The sequence below is a fragment of the Balearica regulorum genome, chromosome 28 (genome assembly GCF_011004875.1).
Source record: "Balearica regulorum gibbericeps isolate bBalReg1 chromosome 28, bBalReg1.pri, whole genome shotgun sequence".
In the NCBI taxonomy this organism is placed as follows: Eukaryota; Metazoa; Chordata; class Aves; order Gruiformes; family Gruidae; genus Balearica; species Balearica regulorum.
Window position 1 is genome coordinate 1,543,579 of NC_046211.1, and position 19,493 is coordinate 1,563,071.

At 45.4% G+C, this 19,493-nt stretch overlaps 1 protein-coding gene across 1 annotated transcript; it reads right to left on the reverse strand.

Annotated features, from left to right (window-relative positions):
- Positions 1-468: 468 nt before the first annotated feature.
- On the reverse strand, positions 469-2,231 carry LOC104633568 (uncharacterized). Its single transcript, XM_010299812.2, has 2 exons — positions 2,148-2,231; positions 469-1,611 (listed from the first exon to the last, which is right to left on the reverse strand). The coding sequence occupies exon 2, from the start codon at positions 1,570-1,572 to the stop codon at positions 469-471; it is 1,104 nt and encodes a 367-aa protein (XP_010298114.2). The 5' UTR covers positions 1,573-1,611; positions 2,148-2,231.
- Between the last annotated feature and the right edge of the window lie 17,262 nt (positions 2,232-19,493).

Below are 19,493 nucleotides of genomic sequence, written 5' to 3' on the forward strand. Positions count from 1 at the left end.
CATCTGTAGCCAGCAAGAGCCTGGCTGAAGGCAGAGAAAATAGCACCAGAATGAGGACACATTCTGGGGAAAGTGATGTAAGAACAACCAAAAGACAAGATTTTGCATTTTGCTGAATGCTAAGTTTTATTGTCTACGACTCAAGAGAGAAAATGAAGAATGATCACATTAACAGCAAAGGTATCCCAAGTCCCATACACCAAGAAGAGAATTAACAGCTCCACAAGTACCTAATAGCTCTTTGCCTTGTACAATGGGTGATATATTCAAGTGCATTGGAGATGTTCAATAATTACAGGACAGAAAGAAGACAGTTTAAGTTTGAAAACAAGAAGAAAATCACTAGGTGTCTACTCCATCATCATATGAACCTGAAGCAAATGAGCAGGTTTTCATCTCCTTATGCTTGTTCTTGTTGATTGCCAGAGATGGGAGCCAGCAGAGCTGCTTTTGCTACCCAGAGTTAGCTCAGCAACACTTCTTGATTGAGGTGCAGCACTGCTGGATGGGTATGCAATACTTCCTCATGGGAGAGCAGTATTGTATGGGGCTGCAAGACACCAGAACGGGCTTCTTCACCACATAGGAGCAGCAAGACAGACATCCAGAGCAGCAGCAGGGACGGCAGCCACAGCAGCAGCAGGGGCGCTGGCCACAGCAGCAGCAGGACTTCTGGCACACCTTGGTACAGCAGGACTGCTGGCATGGGTCGCAGCATGTCTGCTGGCACGGGTCACAGCAGGGCTTCTGGCACGGGTCGCAGCATGTCTGCTGGCACGGGTCACAGCAGGGCTTCTGGCATGGGTCACAGCAGGACTGCTGGCATGGGTCACAGCAGGGCTTCTGGCACGGGTCACAGCAGGACTGCTGGCATGGGTCACAGCAGGGCTTCTGGCACGGGTCACAGCAGGACTGCTGGCATGGGTCACAGCAGGGCTTCTGGCACGGGTCGCAGCAAGACTGCTGGCATGGGTCACAGCAGGGCTTCTGGCACGGGTCGCAGCAGGACTGCTGGCACGGGTCACAGCAGGGCTTCTGGCATGGGTCACAGCAGATGGACTGCTGGCACGGGTCACAGCAGGGCTTCTGGCACGGGTCACAGCAGATGGACTGCTGGCACGGGTCACAGCAGGGCTTCTGGCACGGATCACAGCAGATGGACTGCTGGCATGGGTCACAGCAGGGCTTCTGGCACGGGTCACAGCAGATGGACTGCTGGCACGGGTCACAGCAGGGCTTCTGGCACGGGTCACAGCAGATGGACTGCTGGCATGGGTCACAGCAGGGCTTCTGGCACGGGTCACAGCAGGGCTTCTGGCACGGGTCGCAGCAAGACTGCTGGCACGGGTCGCAGCAGGGCTTCTGGCACGGGTCACAGCAGGACTGCTGGCATGGGTCACAGCAGGGCTTCTGGCATGGGTCGCAGCAGCAGGACTGCTGGCATGGGCTGCAGCAGACGGTCTTCTGGCATGGGTCGCAGCAGATGGTCTTCTGGCATGGCTGGCTGCAGCACACCGTTTTGCTCTTCACGACGGAGCAGCATCCGGTAGAGCAACATCCACTAGAGCACATGCTGTTCGTAGGGTAGTCAAAGCTTGAAGGAGCAAGGACCTGAAACACAACGTACTTTCAATACAACCCATCTTTCCAAGTATATAGATGTCATTTATTTTGACTTACAAATGCTGCTGTCTAGGCCCATGGGTGATACCCATATCACATGTTGCTTCCTATTTATTTGCCTTGAGTTGTAAAAAAAGATCCTTACAGAAATCGAGCCACCTGTCACTATCTCAGCGATATTTGTGCCTTTTTTGAACTATCCTGAGAACTAACTTTCTGTGCTCATCATGAAGATCACTCCTTGAACTTCCATCCGAAGAAGATCATTTCCCACTGTGCTCTCTCTACCAACTGTCTTTTGCAATAAGCAATAGACCAACAGGCTAGGAAAATCTGGATTTCAGAGAGAGCTGTAGATCATGGAATCATAGAGACATAGAATAGTTTGGGTTGGAAGGAACCTTTAAAGGTTTTCCAGCCCAACACCCTACAAAGATCAGATACAAAAAGACATATTTCAATTCATTACTTGACCAAAACCAAATGAGAACCATCGCTGTCAAGGCACACTGCTAATAGGTAACGCTTACCGTGTTAACTGAGTGGTGCAGTTGAGTGAGGAGCAAAGGGACGGGGACACCTTTTATTTAGCTCGAAATTGTCCTGCCGGAAATGAGGTACCCCACAGTAATTCGTGATTTACGTACTAAGCCTATACTTATTTGTTGAATGTGCCTTCATCTATTTAGTCTTTGCCTCATTGGTTTTGACCAACCCCTCAATTTTGTGTTATTATCAATTTGTTCTGTAAATTTTTTACAATTTTTTAATGTCAAGTTAATTCTTGTGTGATGCTTGTGAACTGCTAAAAGGTATGTTTCTGCTCATTTTGCATATGGTAATGCTGTTACATTGAGATGCTAGGTGGCTTGTTCAGAGCTAGCGAGTGCTTAATTAACATAAAAATCATAATTAAGACTGAGGAGCAGTGGATTCCAGAGTCATGCAAAGGCCTTCTGGACATCAGTCACTCCTCGATATGATTTTTTTAAATTAAATTCCAGCAAGTGTAATTCCATGGCCCTGTGTTTTGTTTTTGAATGCAGAAATGGTGAAGCCCAATGTCTTTCTTTGGAATTTCTGGTCATCAGAAAGGCAAATATGTAACAGAAATTTCTTGACATCTCATCCCTTGCTACCTTATCCCATCCATGCATGGGAAAATACATGCCCTTGGCCTTGCTAATATCAGAAATTTTAGGTGCAAAGGACTGTGCAAATTCACGATGGAAATTTGGAATAGAGTTTGGGTCATATTGAAGTACATATTTTTCCAATTCCTTTTTGACATTTTTAAATAAAAGCAAAATGCCAAACTTTTCTGGAAGTTTTACATCCTCTTTCTGCTTAGCATAACTTGATCTGCAAAATTCCTATTCCATTTTTTTAAGTTCTAGTATGACCTTGAGTAATGAAAGATCCACCTACGGATGTTATTTTTGGAATAACTCTATGTTCAGTTCTCAGTCACCCATTGGCAGTCATAAGTGTTGATGTTAATGATCATGTTGCAATTATTCATTAATGATGTTAATATTTATTTTGCATGAAAGCCTGAAGGCCTCACATGATGCCCTGAGCATCTTTAGGATTTCAAATTAAACTACGTCTTTTTAAAAAAATTATCTCTCCGGTCAGAGAGAATTCATGGGACCTGGGTCTATGACTGACGTGATTAAATATTTAATTTCTGAGGTCACCCAGGGGACGAGGGCTGCTCCTGCTGCTGCAGGGCTGTGCATCTCTGGGAGCAGAGCACCGATGACCCTTGACCACCCTCCCCTACAGAATAGAGCTTCACTGGAGATATCCTGATTTCTGCTGAGGTGAAGGAGAGAAGATTCAGGCTGTTTCTGTTCATACAGAAACACGGTGCGATCCAGATCACAGATGCTGAGGACAGGATAGGTCATCACGAATCTTCCTTTTGACTTCTGGTGACATAAAGTACCCATTTCCACTCAGTTTCTGTTGGGTAGCTACTGTTTTTATTTGGCTACACCCCAGCTTTTAGAAAGCTACCCAGTCTTGCTTCAAATAATTCAAAGGACCATGAAGTCACCACTTCTCCAGGCAAACTCTTTCCAAGGTCAATGTTCCTGTCCCCTAAAACACAGGCTTCATTTCCTATTGAGTTTGGCTTCATGCTAATGACTGGGTTAGAATAGGTCACTGCCACATATTATAATCTAATTAGTGATGGAGATTTACACCAGCTCAGTACCTGTATCTCAGCTAACAATAAAGGAGGCTCATGGTAACCTGGGAGATGGCCAGGAGGGATTTCTGAGCCTGCAGGGAAATGACAGGAGACTGACATTAGAAACGTGGCAGATCCTGAGCAGTGAGGTAAAGTAAGAGATGTTGGCCAAAATGAGGCAGTTTTCTGCGTGCCTTTGTATGGATCTGGTGCATTGCTCCATCCAGTGTCCCTCCGAGTCAAAAACCCACTGCTGCTGTTAGAGCTGGATGTGAACATCAGAGGTGTCTGAAGCCATGTGAGACAGATCCATAGGCAGCTGGAAACCCCTAATCGATTTTACAAGAGGAGTTTTACAAAAGAAAAGATTCAAATTAGATCCAAAAAAAAGATCCCAATTAAATTTTGCATTGAGTGAATTAACTTTGCAGGCTCTGTAAGATGCCCAGAGGAACACCACTCTGTTTGTTTGGATTTGAGAATTACGGATGCAGTGAAGCAATCCTTGCTGGGAAATGGCTAAGGCAAATTCCTCCTCATTAATCCTTAGGGGTTTGCTCACTGTTTATCCTGGTTGTTGAAATCTGCTGTTATGTTATTTAACACATACTCAGCAGAGCAGAAATGTTCCTGTAAGCTATACAGACTGTTAGGTATAGAGGACTTCTCTTGCCAAATGTCTACGGTCTCTGATTAAAAAAAAAAAAAAAAAAAATTCTAATGAGATAAAGCGTTCATAAAAGCTTTGGTCCTTGATGTTCCAGGTATCAAACCTCTCCAGGGCTGACAAAAGCATGGAATGGAATGGAATGGAATGGAATGGAATAGAATAGAATAGAATAGAACAGAACAGAATCGAATCGAATCGAATCGAATCAAATCGAATCAAATCAAATCAAATCAAATCAAATCAAATCGATTGAATCAAATTGAATCGAGCTTTGTTCTTGTTTCCCCATTATTCCTGCCATTTCTCATCCTCAAGTTAATTGGAACTTCAAGCTTGAGCACAGCAGAAAGCATAACCAGGCTTTGTGCATTTTGTGGGACTTGGAAAAGGCAGAGGAAATAAAACGTGCTGTGATTAGTCACAGAATAGAAAGTTGGAGGCCTGGGGCAGCAAGGGAAAGTGAACATACATACTTGAAGACAAAACCAGTCCTATGGACAGGAAGGAGTGCATACTGACTCAATACCCAACTGCAGAGAGGTGAAGAACCAATAAGAAAAAGAGTTTTTAATGTAGCTGTCAAGGGTCGTGTGAAAATGAGCCATCTCTTAGCAATGGCAACAACCTGGATATAGGTGAGTAATTAATTGCCCTCTGCATCCCATTTGCAACTTTTCCTTTTAGCAGACTGTTCCTCTATAATGACAATTTTCTCCGTAACCCATAAATAACTAATTCCAATTACTTATATACCGACTAGTCATTTACTAGGTACTTGCAGTGCCCAGCTCATGCAGCCTGTTTCCCATCCCTGCCCTGGGATGGATGAATCACGCTGGGGAAACCTTCTCTCATTTTACACTGTAGAAATTGTTTAATTGAGGGTGTTCCAAGGTAGGTTCCAAACCCAGCAGGATTTGCTTTGTTTTGTTTCCAAATATAGCAGCAGCTTTTAAAGATTGCGTGTGGAGTAAAAGCATGAACGTGCAGGCCAGGCCCCCGGCTGTAACTTTGAAACCCCCATTGCATCTGCTGAGCTCAGTGCAAATATTTGGTTTCACCAGGAATTAACCCGATGTGTTTCTCCTACCCCTCTGCGTGCGGTGCAGCGCTCCTGGCATGGCTGGCGGATGCCGTGGGCATTTTCTTTGACTTTCATGTTTCTTTGGCGTTCCTCCTACTTTAGCTATTTTCACCATGACTCTAAAACCACGAGAAAAAACAGATGCTGCCAGACAAGCAGATATGATGGACCGATGACTAAAAACATCCAGAACTGTTAGGTAGGCTTAAAATATAATCTTTATTGTCTTGCTGGAGAATGAAGCAGTAAAGCAAGAAAGAAACTATTCCCAGCCGACAGTGTGCTTTGCATTGGCAGAGAGAAGATAAACAGCTCGAAGCTCATTAAATGGAGAGACTTCATCCTAATACCACGTTACGCTCCGACCTTTTTAAAAGCATTTGCTTGTAGAGAAGCGGCATGGCTGGCGAGCGATGAGCAAGGAGATGAGCTCGAGGCTTTGGGTGAGGAGCGAGCCGGTGGGTCCTGGTGCCGAGGTCAGATCCTGCTGCTAGTACTTGGGGCACGTTGGTGGCAGCTTGCAGATGTTCTTGGTGTACTGGGGGCAGCAGGGCGGCACAGGGGGGCAATAGCGTTGCACGGGAGGGCAGCAGGGCGGCACAGGGGGGCAATAACGCTGCACAGGGGGGCAATAGCGCTGCACAGGGGGGCAATAAGGCTGCACGGGGGGGCAGCAGGGCGTCACGTAGGTGTACTTCTGCACAGGCTGCCTCTGGATGGTGTAATGGCAGGAGGGTCCTGAGTCATGGCAGGAGGAGCGGGATTCGTGGCAGGAGGTTTCACGGCTGTGGCAGGACCCGCGGGAGCACATCTTTCCGGAGTATCGGCAGAGCTGTCAGGAGCAAGAGATCAACATGGTGAGAGGAGCCCCAGATTCACTTATATTCCTTCCTCTTTTTTTTAAATAATATTTTTCTTGAGTTGCCCAGCAAACTGTTTGTCTCTTTTTGCCTGCGTAATCCAGACCTAATGCACCCTCGATCCTGCCTAATCTGCAGGGCTTGCTCTGGCAATTGCTGTCTGAAGCTAGGTCCCTCCAAGCTGACTCAACAAGCCCCATGAGCCACCCTTAAACCCCATCTCTCTTGTGAAACAGCATGGAGCTCGTGTCACCCAAGGATCCCTTCATGTGCCTTTGCGGCACCTTCCCCGGTGATCCCTGTCTCTCTGTCCGCCATCCACCGTGCCTGCCTCAGAGCACCTCAGGGGTGCAAGTAGAAGGCGTTTAGCTAAGTCCCAGCTCCCAGGAGGTCCATAAAAACCTCTTGTGGAGGCTTCTTCTCTCTCAGCACAAGCAGAAATAGTTAAATTGGTCTTACCCTCTTCAGCTACTGGGAGAAGTGTCTGGAAGTGAAGGCAAGCGACTGGGGAGGACTGGGCTGAGTGATCTTTTATATGGCTCCAAAAGATTATCTTGGATATGAGACACCTCTTTGCAATGACAATTAAATTATTTCCGCACTCAATCCTGCAGATGTTTGCGGTATCCTATTTTTAGCGTTTCCTCTTTGACACAACTTATTTTGTCCTGTATGTAACTCCTAATGCTTTTCCCGTAAGGATTTTGGAAGGCATTTCTTTCCCATTTCCTGGAGACTGACACTAATCTCATAGGTGTTAATTAGCTTGCCAATGGGAAATTGGATTGCATCAGTGACAGAAAGGTCTTTAAGTCTCAGAAATGCTGACTCCTGGGGTAGGCCTACCATTTTGTGCAGGTGACAGCTCAGGATTTTAATTTACGTGTTGTTGAACGCCAAGAGGAAATGGGATTACCAGTTGCAACTCATGGATATGGCACGATGCTGGGAAGTCTGGCATGATGTCTTTTGTTCCCTGGCACAGCAAATATAAAATATTTCTGATTCTTCACATGTTCCTTGACTTGCCAGATGACTTGACTGACCCTGTCAGATTTTTCCACATCAAAGGTTATTTAGTACTTAAGATCAGAGAAAAATGTCTAGTGATGAGGTCTGTACAAGGTATGAGTATATTAAGTTTTCCTTTTCCTTGGTTTCTCTTTCCCTTCACTGATTTCTTATACTTTTTTCACCTGACCTCGCCTGCAGAGGTATAAGGAAAGCAAAGGAATCAGAGAAAGGGAGTGTTTGAGCTGAAATTTGAGTGAACATTGGGTTCTTTCAATAGTGGCGAAATTATGGGCACTAAAGCTGGATTTATAACCCTGTTTGACTCCGTCTTTGAAGCATATGAAAATGAAGCCTGTAACTCGTCAACTTTGGAAAATGTTACCCATTAGAGTAATTCGCTAACTGCTAACGAGAAGCTCTCTCTAAAGTAGGGGTGTCCCACAGCTTTTCTTCAGGCTAGAGGCAATATAATTGCTTGTGGTGAGTTTTGTGTAGCAAGGGAGGATTGCACAAATTCCTCAGGGATGTTGTGTGACTCAGCTGCGGGTCCAAAACCAAGGGAGGCTGCAGCTGCTCCGTTGGTGAAGCCGGTGCTTGTGTGACAGTTCTCCTTCCCTCCATGCTTTGACCTGGAGCATCATACCAATGTTCCTCCAAAATCTTTCCTCCACCTCAACAGCCTTTCGAAAGAGGGGTGTCTTCAGGTTACACCCACTCAAAAAATGTTTCTGAATCTTTCAAATTCATATCCTGCTACGGAAAACATCATCTCTAAAGAGTTATCATCCAGTGCTTTCAATTCTTTCAAGGGAGTATGTAAGGGAAGCCCAACCTACAGTGATGAAATGTCATTTTTAGAGCAATGTGGGAGTTGATACTTGCTCAGTTACATTCAGCAGTCTTTGGTTTATGAGTTCTCCATAATAACACATTGTGGTGTTCGGATTCGTGCTGTGTGACTGCACAAGAGACTTACATGAGATGGACCTTCTCTTGGTTAACTCATTTCTCTGCTCCAAAGTATATGCTAGTGAAAAGCAACACTGGAATATGAAAAAAGAAGTTTGTGACTTCTGTTTTCAGAAATTCAGAGGTATTAAGATATCTGAAAATCTTTATATGCTCAAGTTCTGAAGTTGAGCCTGGAGTAAATTATAACATGTATTGAGTAAGAACTGTGAACTACTTTTCCCTCTTTCATTTGATGAGCTATGCTTGTCTCCAAAATAAAAAAGTTTGCATTCAATTGTCTTTGATCTCATTGTTTTCAAAACGATGGGACAAGAATCTATGTAGACCAGCTCATCTTCTGGTGTAAACAGGGGAAGCTTTGTTCTGCTCAGCCCTTTAGGTCCATGTAGATTTTTGGTAGTTGAGAACTTTTTTGTCTACCAATGTGTCCGTTTTCTTCCCAAATGAATGTGGGAATTGTTGTTATTGGCCACCAACTATTGGGGCATTTTGAGAATATGAGGAAATTTGACTGAAAAATAGAGGAAAAAAAAAAGTCTAAAGCAAAAAAAGTGAATAAAGAAATTGAAAGACAATGCAGGTCTCATGAATTATAAGATTTATTGTTTCCCACACCCGAATGAGTCTGAAACAGAAGTGCATGGCATAAAAAGATTCCCAACAGTAATTATGCACTGAATAATTAGAAAGGACATTTCCTGAATAATTAGAAAGAATTACACGTTAAATGATAATTAGGGCAACACTTCATCCAGACCAGCAGTGCGGCACATGACAGAGACCCAGGGATTTCAGTGAGGATGAGACAACCCGTGGCCATGGCATCCAAAGAGGAGCGAGCCGGTGGCTCCTGGTGCCGACGTCAGATCCTGCTGCTAGTACTTGGGGCATGTCGGCGGCAGCTTGCAGATGTTCTTGGTGTACTGGGGGCAGCAGGGCGGCACAGGGGGGCAATAGCGCTGCACGGGGGGGCAATAACACTGCACGGGGGGGCAATAGCGCTGCACGGGGGGGCAATAAGGCTGCACGGGGGGGCAGCAGGGCGTCACGTAGGTGTACTTCTGCACAGGCTGCCTCTGGATGGTGTAATGGCAGGAGGGTCCTGAGTCATGGCAGGAGGAGCGGGATTCGTGGCAGGAGGTTTCACGGCTGTGGCAGGACCCGCGGGAGCACATCTTTCCGGAGTATCGGCAGAGCTGTACGTAGAAGAGAGGGAAGAGAGAATGATCATCAAGCTGGCACGGTTGCCCCACATTAACCTTCTGAATTTTCCTTGGCTCTTTTTCTGTAGTGGTCTGGGAAATTTTGTTTTCCTCTGTTTCATAGTACGTGGGATAACTTGACCCTGAAAGTGATACTGCCTTCTCTTTTGGGGGATAATCAGCGATGATCCAGCTCTGATGGGAATTTCCCTACCAAGATGCTACTGTTGGCTTTTTAAGGTAGAATTTACGTCTAAAACTGCTGACTTGTCTGAGATATCTCTCCCTTCATCACCAGCTAGTTTGGGAATTAATTCCTTGCTGGGTCCCAAAGTCTGTGTCTTTGCAGATCTGGTCCTTCAATTACTCTTGTTTTTCTCTCATCCCATCTGCTGCGAGCAAACCACGAGAACCCTTTGCGTAGCTTACATGTTCAGGCACCCAGTCACCAAAAATAAGAAATTTCTAAGACAAAGGCAAGGTCTAAACACAGCACTAGTCTGCTAGAATTCCTACGTGAGCTCCCGCTGCTCAATAGAAGATAAATCAATATAATCCAACTTACCCTTTGTTGGAGCAAGCAAGAAGAATAGCACTGAGAGCTGATGCTGAATGAAGGAGGAACAGGGGATGGCAAACTTTTATATCTTCCAAAGGACTGTCCAAGACATTATGCATCTCTTGACAATGCTGACAATTAAGTAGTCATATTCATATTTATCTTCTGTGTCTAGTTTTTAGCATTTCCGATTTGACACAGTCAGGAAAAACAATTATGATTTTTTCCTTAGCATGTTAATAGGCAATGAATTTCCTAATCTGCTTTATAAGGGAATTTTGAAGGCAGTTGCACATTTACATATTAAAACCGAACCTAACCCTAGAGTTATTAAGCGATTTGTCGTTGGGCAACCAGTGTTGCATCAACATACAATTCAAAAGTGTTGACTCCTACCCTGCATGCTGCCCCTTGGTCTGCATGGCACACTCATATTTTGATTGATATGTTTTTTTCATGACACAAGGGACTGTAATTAACAGCCACAACTCACATGGACTCTACTTAGAGGGAAGTCCTGTTGACTAGCTCAAACGCACCTAACGCCTCAACACCGGAGATGACGCTAGAAGGACGTACCCAATTCCAGCTTTTTCATTCCGTTTGTGAGTCCACCAGCCATCAGCTGTTTTTCCCTTGTGTCATGATATTATCCTGTTTACGTTCCTCCTAGAAGAAGGGGATTTCAAATCCTAAGCAGGAAGGATTTGTGCTGAGACGCTATCACCTATTGGCATCCTGTTTTCAGATCCTGAATTGCTTTGGGCTCCAGTCTTACTTAAGCAGTTTTTTAAATTTTTACTCATTACAGTGTTTCACTATTTACTACCCAGCTTCTCTCACAGCAGCCCAAGACACTTTACTTTAGGACAATGAATTGGGTAATTGTTCCTTTCCTGTGACTTTTATCCAGGCGAGCGCTGCAGGAACTCCTCGGGAACATCCCATGGGTCAGTCTCAACTAGAACAAGGGGGTCCTAAAAGTTGCTTACTGAGTTCAGAAAGGAGCACCTATCCCTACTGAGATGGTCTTCATATCTTTCAAGGTTTATTTTCATGTCAAATTTTTTGGGGAAAAAAAAAAAGAATTGCTTCTCTGTCGACAGTTTTGTGAGATGCTAATTAATTCTGAATTTGAAAATACACCCTGGGAAAACATGGGGTTGTGTTCTGGTTAGAATTCTTTTTATTTATTTTTCAAGGCCATGATTCAGTAAAAAAAAAGTTTTAAAAAATATCTTTTAGAGCTAGCCCTTGTTTAGGAAAATCTCACCTGCAGTCTTCTGAAAAGTGCTGTGAGTTACAAGTAATGTAGAAATGGTTCATCTAGGTTGATAAAGTGACATTTTTGGGGAAGGCCCTTGTGTCAATTCTTTGTCATGCAAGGTGCATTCATCTCACCCTTTTCTAGATACTCAAAGTTAATAATTTAAGCTGAAGCTAGTTGTTGAGCTCCTTGTGAAACTGATGCAGAGAAACAGGCACTGGAAGAAGGAAGCGAGCGATCCTGTTCCAGAACAGATGTCTCAGCTAGACGGGCTGGCGACTGGGGAGATAAGGATAGTCTTAGGTTGTAAAAAATAGAGAGAGATTTAGCACTTATTTTTAAGTGTGTGCAATTTTAATTGAAAACTGTAATTTGGAGTTCAGTGAAAGAAGGAGGGTTAGAGAAGATTTCCAGGTGCCTATTTGCATTTATTAGACACGTCAAAATGCTTGTAGTTCGGAGTCAGAGTGACAAACGAAGTGTGAGGTGCTGCTGAAGTAGGGAACTCAGAAAGACAGTCCTAGGCTAAATAGGGTACAGACGAGCTCCCTATATGCTGTCCATACATGCATTCGTCTGCCACAGAAATGCATCTGGAATGACTGGCTTTCATTCATTTTGAAACTTTAGGATGTGGGCATTTTGTGATGTGTTTGAGAAGAAAAAAATGAGAAGCGGTGACTAAGAAATCAGAGGTAAAGATAATTCTCAAGTAAAGAGGTCAAAGAACAAAGAAATCATGAACATTTTCTAGTTTTGGAAATGAAATTTTATTGTCTCATCTGCATGTTTTGGAGGTTAATACATCATGTATAAGCCATTGCCAGCAGAAATCATTCCCAGTCTTTTGGAAAAGAACATAAGCCGGGTCTTTATGCTAAATTAAAACAAATCTGAGTTATATTTTGAAGAAAATTCTAATTGCAGATGAGGCATTCGAGGGTTCCCGCAAACCGAATATGGGAAAAGAGAAGTAGCAATTTAAACTTTAGGCATTGAGAGCATCCAAGGGAACGAGCCGGTGGGTCCTGGTGCTGAGGTCAGATCCTGCTGCTAGTACTTGGGGCACGTCGGCGGCAGCTTGCAGATGTTCTTGGTGTACTGGGGGCAGCAGGGCGGCACAGGGGGGCAATAGCGCTGCACGGGGGGGCAATAACACTGCACGGGGGGGCAATAAGGCTGCACGGGGGGGCAGCAGGGCGTCACGTAGGTGTACTTCTGCACAGGCTGCCTCTGGATGGTGTAATGGCAGGAGGGTCCTGAGTCGTGGCAGGAGGAGCGGGATTCGTGGCAGGAGGTTTCACGGCTGTGGCAGGACCCGCGGGAGCACATCTTTCCGGAGTATCGGCAGAGCTGTCAGGAAGAGAGAAACGGTCATGGTGGTACGGTGGCCCCAGGGTACATGAGCATACCTGCATTCTCTAATTTGCTCTGGAGTTCCCCATTTTCTTCCTAATTTCTAGTTCTTCAGGTATAAGAAAATTATTTCAATGCTAATTATATACTGGGAGATGATTTATATCCCCCAGTAAAAATGTCACCTTTTACAGATGCAGTTTTCTTTTCAGAGGAAAATTACTCAAAAGATGCTTTGCCCATATGCAGCCCCAGACCCTCCAGTGCCTTCTACTCGAAAACTTCAAAGCCTCTTTTCCATAAAGTCCTCTGACTGTCCTCTCTCTGTATTTTCCAATCTTTCTGTTATTTTGGTTCGGCTTGAGCCTCTGCCTGCTAAGCCTATATCCCACTTGTCATTTGCGTTAATAAAACTGTTCTTGTGGGTAACAAGAACTTGGTCTCTGCCATGACCAAGGTCCAGAGACGAGGAGTGAGTATCATACTCCAGCTCTACCAAAGCTTGTATGAAAGCAGCTGGTTTCATAAAGAAACTCAAGAGAAATAGAAAAATTGGACTTACCCCTTCAGCAACAGGAGTGAAGGTGTATAGGAGCAGAGAAGCGAATAAAGGAACTTGGGATGAGAGACCTTTTATACTCTTCCAGGGTTATCATCTGGGACATGAGACATCTCTTGGCAAGTGTAACCTAATTACATATCCCAGCCCATTTCTATCCGCTGTATTCAGCTTCCGACATTTTCCCTTTGATGCACTGTGCTTTTAGCATTGTAATTGTCCCATAGGTTATTAATAGCACTCTAATTCCTTCACGTCCCTATGAAAGAGATTGGAAGGTATTTCACGCAAAGTGACGCCAATACGGAAGAAACTAATGGATCTGGTCATGGACAACAAGTATCAAGTGGAAGAGATGTTTGTAATTCAGAAGTACCAATTCCTCAAGCTGTGCCAGGATGTCACATGGACCATGAGCTAAATGTGATCACACTTCAACGTAGAAGGAAAAATAATTACTAATGTTAACTCATGCGGATTATGTTTAAGGCAGGAATACTCTAGCTGAATTGCCCAATGGGACCAGATATTTCAATGAGAGATTCGGCATTAGCCCAAAGATGTCCTTCATTGATAATGTCAACCTGTCTGCATGGTGTGTTCTGTCAAGGATTTCTTTTCTTCTTGCTACAGATGCTATTTTAGTCTAATTCTGCAACATGGTGTTGATGGCAGTGATAACAAAACCCGGAGCAGAATGGTTTGAGGTCAACCCACCAGCCTAAGTCCTGCTCACACTCCCAGAGGTGTAGTTATTTTCTGTTCCTATTTTCCTCTGTCCTTCCTAAATATACTTCTAATTTTTGTCCCAAGATTTTAAATAAAACCTGTTTTTGGTTTACTTTCTGGAAATTTTTAGCAGTTGAGGTTGTGAGAAAGGCCATGTACCTGCCTCCAGAGTGAGGTTTAAGATCTTTAATTTCACATTGACGTTGAAGACGATATTTGGCCTATTAGGTGGGACAGAGTGCTAGTATTGCTGTCCTGCTTTCTGTACTCGGCCATGGCATCTCTGCAGCTCCTATGGAGCTATGCAGTAGAGAGGGATGTAGCTCCATAAAAAATAAACAAAACAGTGTAATGCAGTAGAGGTAGATGCTTCTGAGCCTGGATTTTCCCGTGAATCATGGATGAACTTCGGTCTTCCTTTCTGTGTCTACATACAGGTCACGTCCACCTAACCCAGCAATTACATTTTCTTGTCCCATAAAAGGCAAGAATGTGTCAACACCGGGATGGCATTGTGGATTAGACGTCAGGCACAATTGATTTTGGGTGATGCTCTACTGACTCACTGGGATCCCTCAAACAGGTCCATTCAGATCTGTGCTTCAGTATCACAATGTACGGAACGAACCTATAAATATGTTGCTGACAAGTTTTATTTAGGCTGTGGTTAGGCAGCACCTTTAGAAATCTTTGTGTGTGGGATTAAATCTGCTGTCATAGAGAGAAGATGGTAAAAATAAAAATAAAAATGTGTCAGATGTAAATATTGGGAACCAAGGGCAGCAAACAAAATCTTCTGTGGTCAGGGGAGAGCAAAGCCCCCATTCCCCAGGAGTGCCTCACTGCTGAAGCCTCCAGCTTTATAAAGTTCCCCTGTTTTGGGCCATTCCCTTCAGTTTGACTTTACTTCTCCTGTCGCTCCCCTCTTGTTGGCTAAGGTACGTGATTTGACTGATGATCTGGAACATTTATGGATACTTACTCGAATTAGAATGTAGCTCTCTGTTTACGCGCTTGACTTGGCTCTGCCTAAAACCAAACTGCTTGTTTAGTGTAAATAGTGCAAGAGAGAGAGATACGTTCTATGGAATATTTCTTGTATTTCATTCATAAATGATAGCTAATTGCTATTGAAAATAGCTATAAAATTTAGGGGTTTGGAATAAATACCTCATTTGCAGGAAAAATATTACAGTAGCTAATATGTCATCCAGAAGATATCTTATAGACATTGATAAAACGGGGGGGGGGGGGGGAAGTTCAAATTTGCTGTAGGTAAGTCCTCTATTTCTGCTTGGCCTTGCTTAACTAGAAGTGTAGTTGAAAAGAAAAAAAAAAAATGCATAAAATGATATTGACTTGCTTCCATCACTGAGCTACCTTTCCTTTAGGTGTACTCCACCACCTGAAATGGCATGCTCTTCAGGGAGAGAACCCTTCTTCAACTTGAACTCAACCTGGTATGACCCGGCAGGGTCCTGGTTGGACACCCGCCGCACACCCCTCCTCTATGCCTACAGCTCCGGCTGCGCCCGTGGCACAGACTCGTGCCGGGGTGGCCACGACTATCGGCACTATGGCTACCGCCGTTCAGTCTGCTCCGAGCCGGCACCGTGCCGGGGAAGCAGGTCTTCCCTCTGCGCCGGAGAGCTGGTGAGCAGCTATGAGGAGTGTGGGGCATGCCATAGCTACGGGGTATGTTCAGAGAGGTGTTACGGGGGATGCTACAACTAATGGGAGACCAGGTTGTGCAGGACCCTCCCCTGAGTGGTCCAGGACTCTCATGTTGCAGCATCGCTGTATGCAGCCACGATGGCACAGCCAGAAGTGCTGTGTAGGAGCCCAACGCTTGTTTAGTGCTGAGAAATGCGCTCCGCATGCAGGATCCCCTTGCCTCTCGCTTTTCTAATGTTCTCCTCGGGTTTATCATGCTTTTTGTGGACTGTTTCTTGCCCACTCTTCTCCTATTGACTTGATTGAGGCACTGTCCAGAAAATGTCATCTGCAGACATTGCCCTCAGCTTGGACATCATTGCTGCTGTGGCCTTCGTGGCAGGGGGAAGGTGGGGACAATTTCCTGCTGAATTTATGCAATCCACTTCCTGCTTCACTTCCCAGATGCGTGTGCTGAGATAACAAAACTCCAACTCCGGACACATTTGCTGTCTTTATTCCTCAGGCTCTTCCTAAGTCTCTCCTTAAATGAATGACATAACCTGCCCGTGCTTCAGCTGAGCTGAGAACGAGAGCGTAGGTGAAAACTTGGACTGCTTAGAAAGAATTAAGATAGGAGATTTTATCTCTCCTTCCCCCAAACACTTTCAGTCAGACTCAAACACAGCCCGGAGCCTCAGGTCTGGCTTGGTTTCAACCTCCCATTTGGCACAGGATGGGTTTGGCACAGGCAGAGGGGTGTCTGGGGGGACAGGGACCACTGGTGGCACCACGCAACGCCTTCATGCAGTCAGAGCTGCACGTCTCTGACCCCGACGTTCATTCCACACACCTGCAATCATGTACCTTGCATATGGGAATGATGCTCCTCATTATTTTAATTAACAGTAATAATAAAACAAGTGCTAATAATAAGTTTCTTGTTCCTTTCAAAGATTCAGTGCAAATCCTTTGTTAATTAAATATCTAGCGCATTACACACAATACTGCTCTTATCCCACAGAGGCACAAATTCCTGCAGCAATCTGCCTCTGTGTTGGTGTACGCTGGAGGAGAACCCGGGGATGAATCTACTGCAATGGGAAATACAACTGCTGATTTTTATGGCCGTCTGCCCATTTGATATTCCCTTTTTCTACATCTGCAGGGGAAGCTCAGAACTTTTATGGTTTCTGCTGAGAAAAGTTAGCTTAAACCTTGATAGGAACTGGGAACATTTTTTCTTTCGCAGTCTTTCTCTTGTTTTCCAGACATGCGTGGTGTTTACAGGACTAGAGTTCACAGTGGGAGTTAATGCTGCAGTGCATGGCCTGACTTAAACCCAGTTTTATTTGGCATCAGCCAGTATGTCATCTAGGCAATATGGACTCTTGCTGAGATTTTCAAGGAAGGTAGAATTACCTTGCACAAAATATCTATCTAACCCCATATTCTCTATTTAGAACAGGTCAGAAGGAAGATTAAGTATGACGTAGTCCTTCCTCTGCTTATACCTTCTTGTTTATGGTGATCAGCGATTTTCAGACTTCCTAGATGGAGTCTGCTTTTGCACTCACCAGCCATGTATGTATTACAAAGACGGAACTTCATTGTTAGCTCCTTCAAAATGTGCCTGTGAAGGTCTGAGGCTCAGGGCCAGTTGTTGCAGAGCCAAGGGCTGGGATTAACGAGAGATGCTGATCTGCACCTTCAACCCCAGACAGCTTTTCCAAACCCAGCATCTGGATTTGTCTGGCATGAGGTGTGGGGACTGGAGAGCTGAGCTTTGACACATCACTGCCTTGATGTGCAATGGGAAGGGGAGGAAGCTGTGAAAAGCAGCACTTTATTAATAAAGGTGCGCTTAGGAATGATGCTGAAAGATAAGGAGGAGGGTAACGGTTGGAAAAACACTAGGACACCAGCATGTTTTTGAGCTTTAGGCTTTAATATCACATCTTTGCTACTGGAGACATAAGCAGGAAATTAATGGATTCAAATTCTCGTGTGTGTGAGGGCAAATCACGTTTCTGCCATGCTAATGCCACTTTGCGTTATCAGGAGCGGGGAGAGGTGATTTGTGCCGGAGGGAAGGGGCAGGACCTGCCCAAGCTCAGGGCTGCGTCTTGCGAAGGAGAGGGGAGAGGTGCAGCCCCGCGATGTGCGCTGACCGTCGGCTCATCCTCGTCCCTTCACTTCTGCTGCTGTGGGGGCCACTGCACCGGCTGCTTGATCTGCTGCTGCTGCTGGCAGGGAGCGGGGGCCACCGGCACCTGCCCGGGCACAGTGACCACGGGGCACTGGGGAGGAAGGACCACCACCGGCGTCACATCCTGCACGGCGCTCACTTCGTGGCAGATGACCTCCTCGGAGCCATGGCAGGATCTCTCCTTGTCGTGGCAGGAGGAGCCTCCACTGTGGCAGGAGGAGCTCTCGGTGCTGTGGCAGCCTCTGTCTCCACGGGAGCACATTTTTTGGTCGGTGCGGTGAACCCTGGGAAGGAGAGAGCTTTGTTGTTAGATGCGTGAAAGGCAGCGTGCTTTCCTCACTCTGCTTTGTGTTCAGATTTCCTGGATGTGTTTATGAGCCTGCTGGGGCTTGGTAGGACTTGCCTGTCTGTCTGTCCCATTTCCCTGGCTTGGGGCTTCGTTCCAGCAGTGCCGCATCAGCCCACATCATCTGAACACCCTCACGAGCTCCCCCCAGCAGCCCTGATCTCCATTTCTGCTGGGCTCTGTGAGCCATTTTCCTGCTCTCCCTTGCTTCATCCCACAAGCGCTCGTGCAAGACACCCTGGGATTATCTCAGGGCTGTGTAACGGAGGAGCAGATGCGCCGTGGGCTGTTGGTTTATGCTGCACCAGCAAGAGGCATCTTGACAAGGGTCTGAAAAACTTGCAGCCTTGAGGGGCCCTGGCACAGCCAATGAATTTACAGCCAAGAGCCTTGGCAAAATACACTTTCAAAGCCAGGTGCTCAAAATGAAGAGACTCCTGTGCCTTCCTCCCTCCTTGTGTCCTCTGCTCCCTCCATGCCCTGCCACCCTTGGCTGCACAGTGCTCAATTTCCTGAGGCATGAGGAGAATCCTATGTGCACATTTAAACCCCTTCTGAGGAGAGCTGAGATTTTAAGGAGGTAGAAGGCATCCAGGATGTGTCCAGCTGAGCTGAAGGCTCTTTATGCTACTCCTTCCTTTCATAGTTTAAATCTGCCTTCTCAGTTCTTTCCTAGATTTCTTCAAGGACAGCTTAATCCTTTTAGCTCCTGAAGATTTAAATTTTCCAAAGGAGCTTAGTAAAGGAGTCAGGCTCAGAAGTACAATTAAAATTCCCAGCTTAAACCCAAGGTTTCTTATGAAAGATCAGCCTGCCGTCTCCCATTCATTTCTGAATCCCATTCTTTACTCTTTTATTTCCAGTTTCTCCTTTGAAAACTAGGAATCCTGAGCACTGAAGTAGTCCAACTACATCTACATGTGATAAGAACAATAAATTTTGCTTCTTAGCATATGCAGTCTTGATATCAATTTTGATAGCGCAAAATTGCCCCAGCCACCGAGGCAAGAACTTGGCTCTCAATAATCCCAGCACCTGCAGACAGACCCGGCTCTGTAAGAGCATAGCTCAGCTCAATTCTGCAAATTTTCATAGGAAAGACATGTTAGCGGTGTAGTAGCAGCTTACCTTGTCTGTGAAGGCTCTGAAGAAGGAGTGGAGCTGAGTGAATGAATTGCTCTCCTATCCGA

Excerpts from the sequence above, each read along its gene's own strand:
- LOC104633568 (XM_010299812.2), bottom strand. The coding sequence starts at position 1,572 with ATGTGCTCTAGTGGATGTTGCTCTACCGGATGCTGCTCCGTCGTGAAG.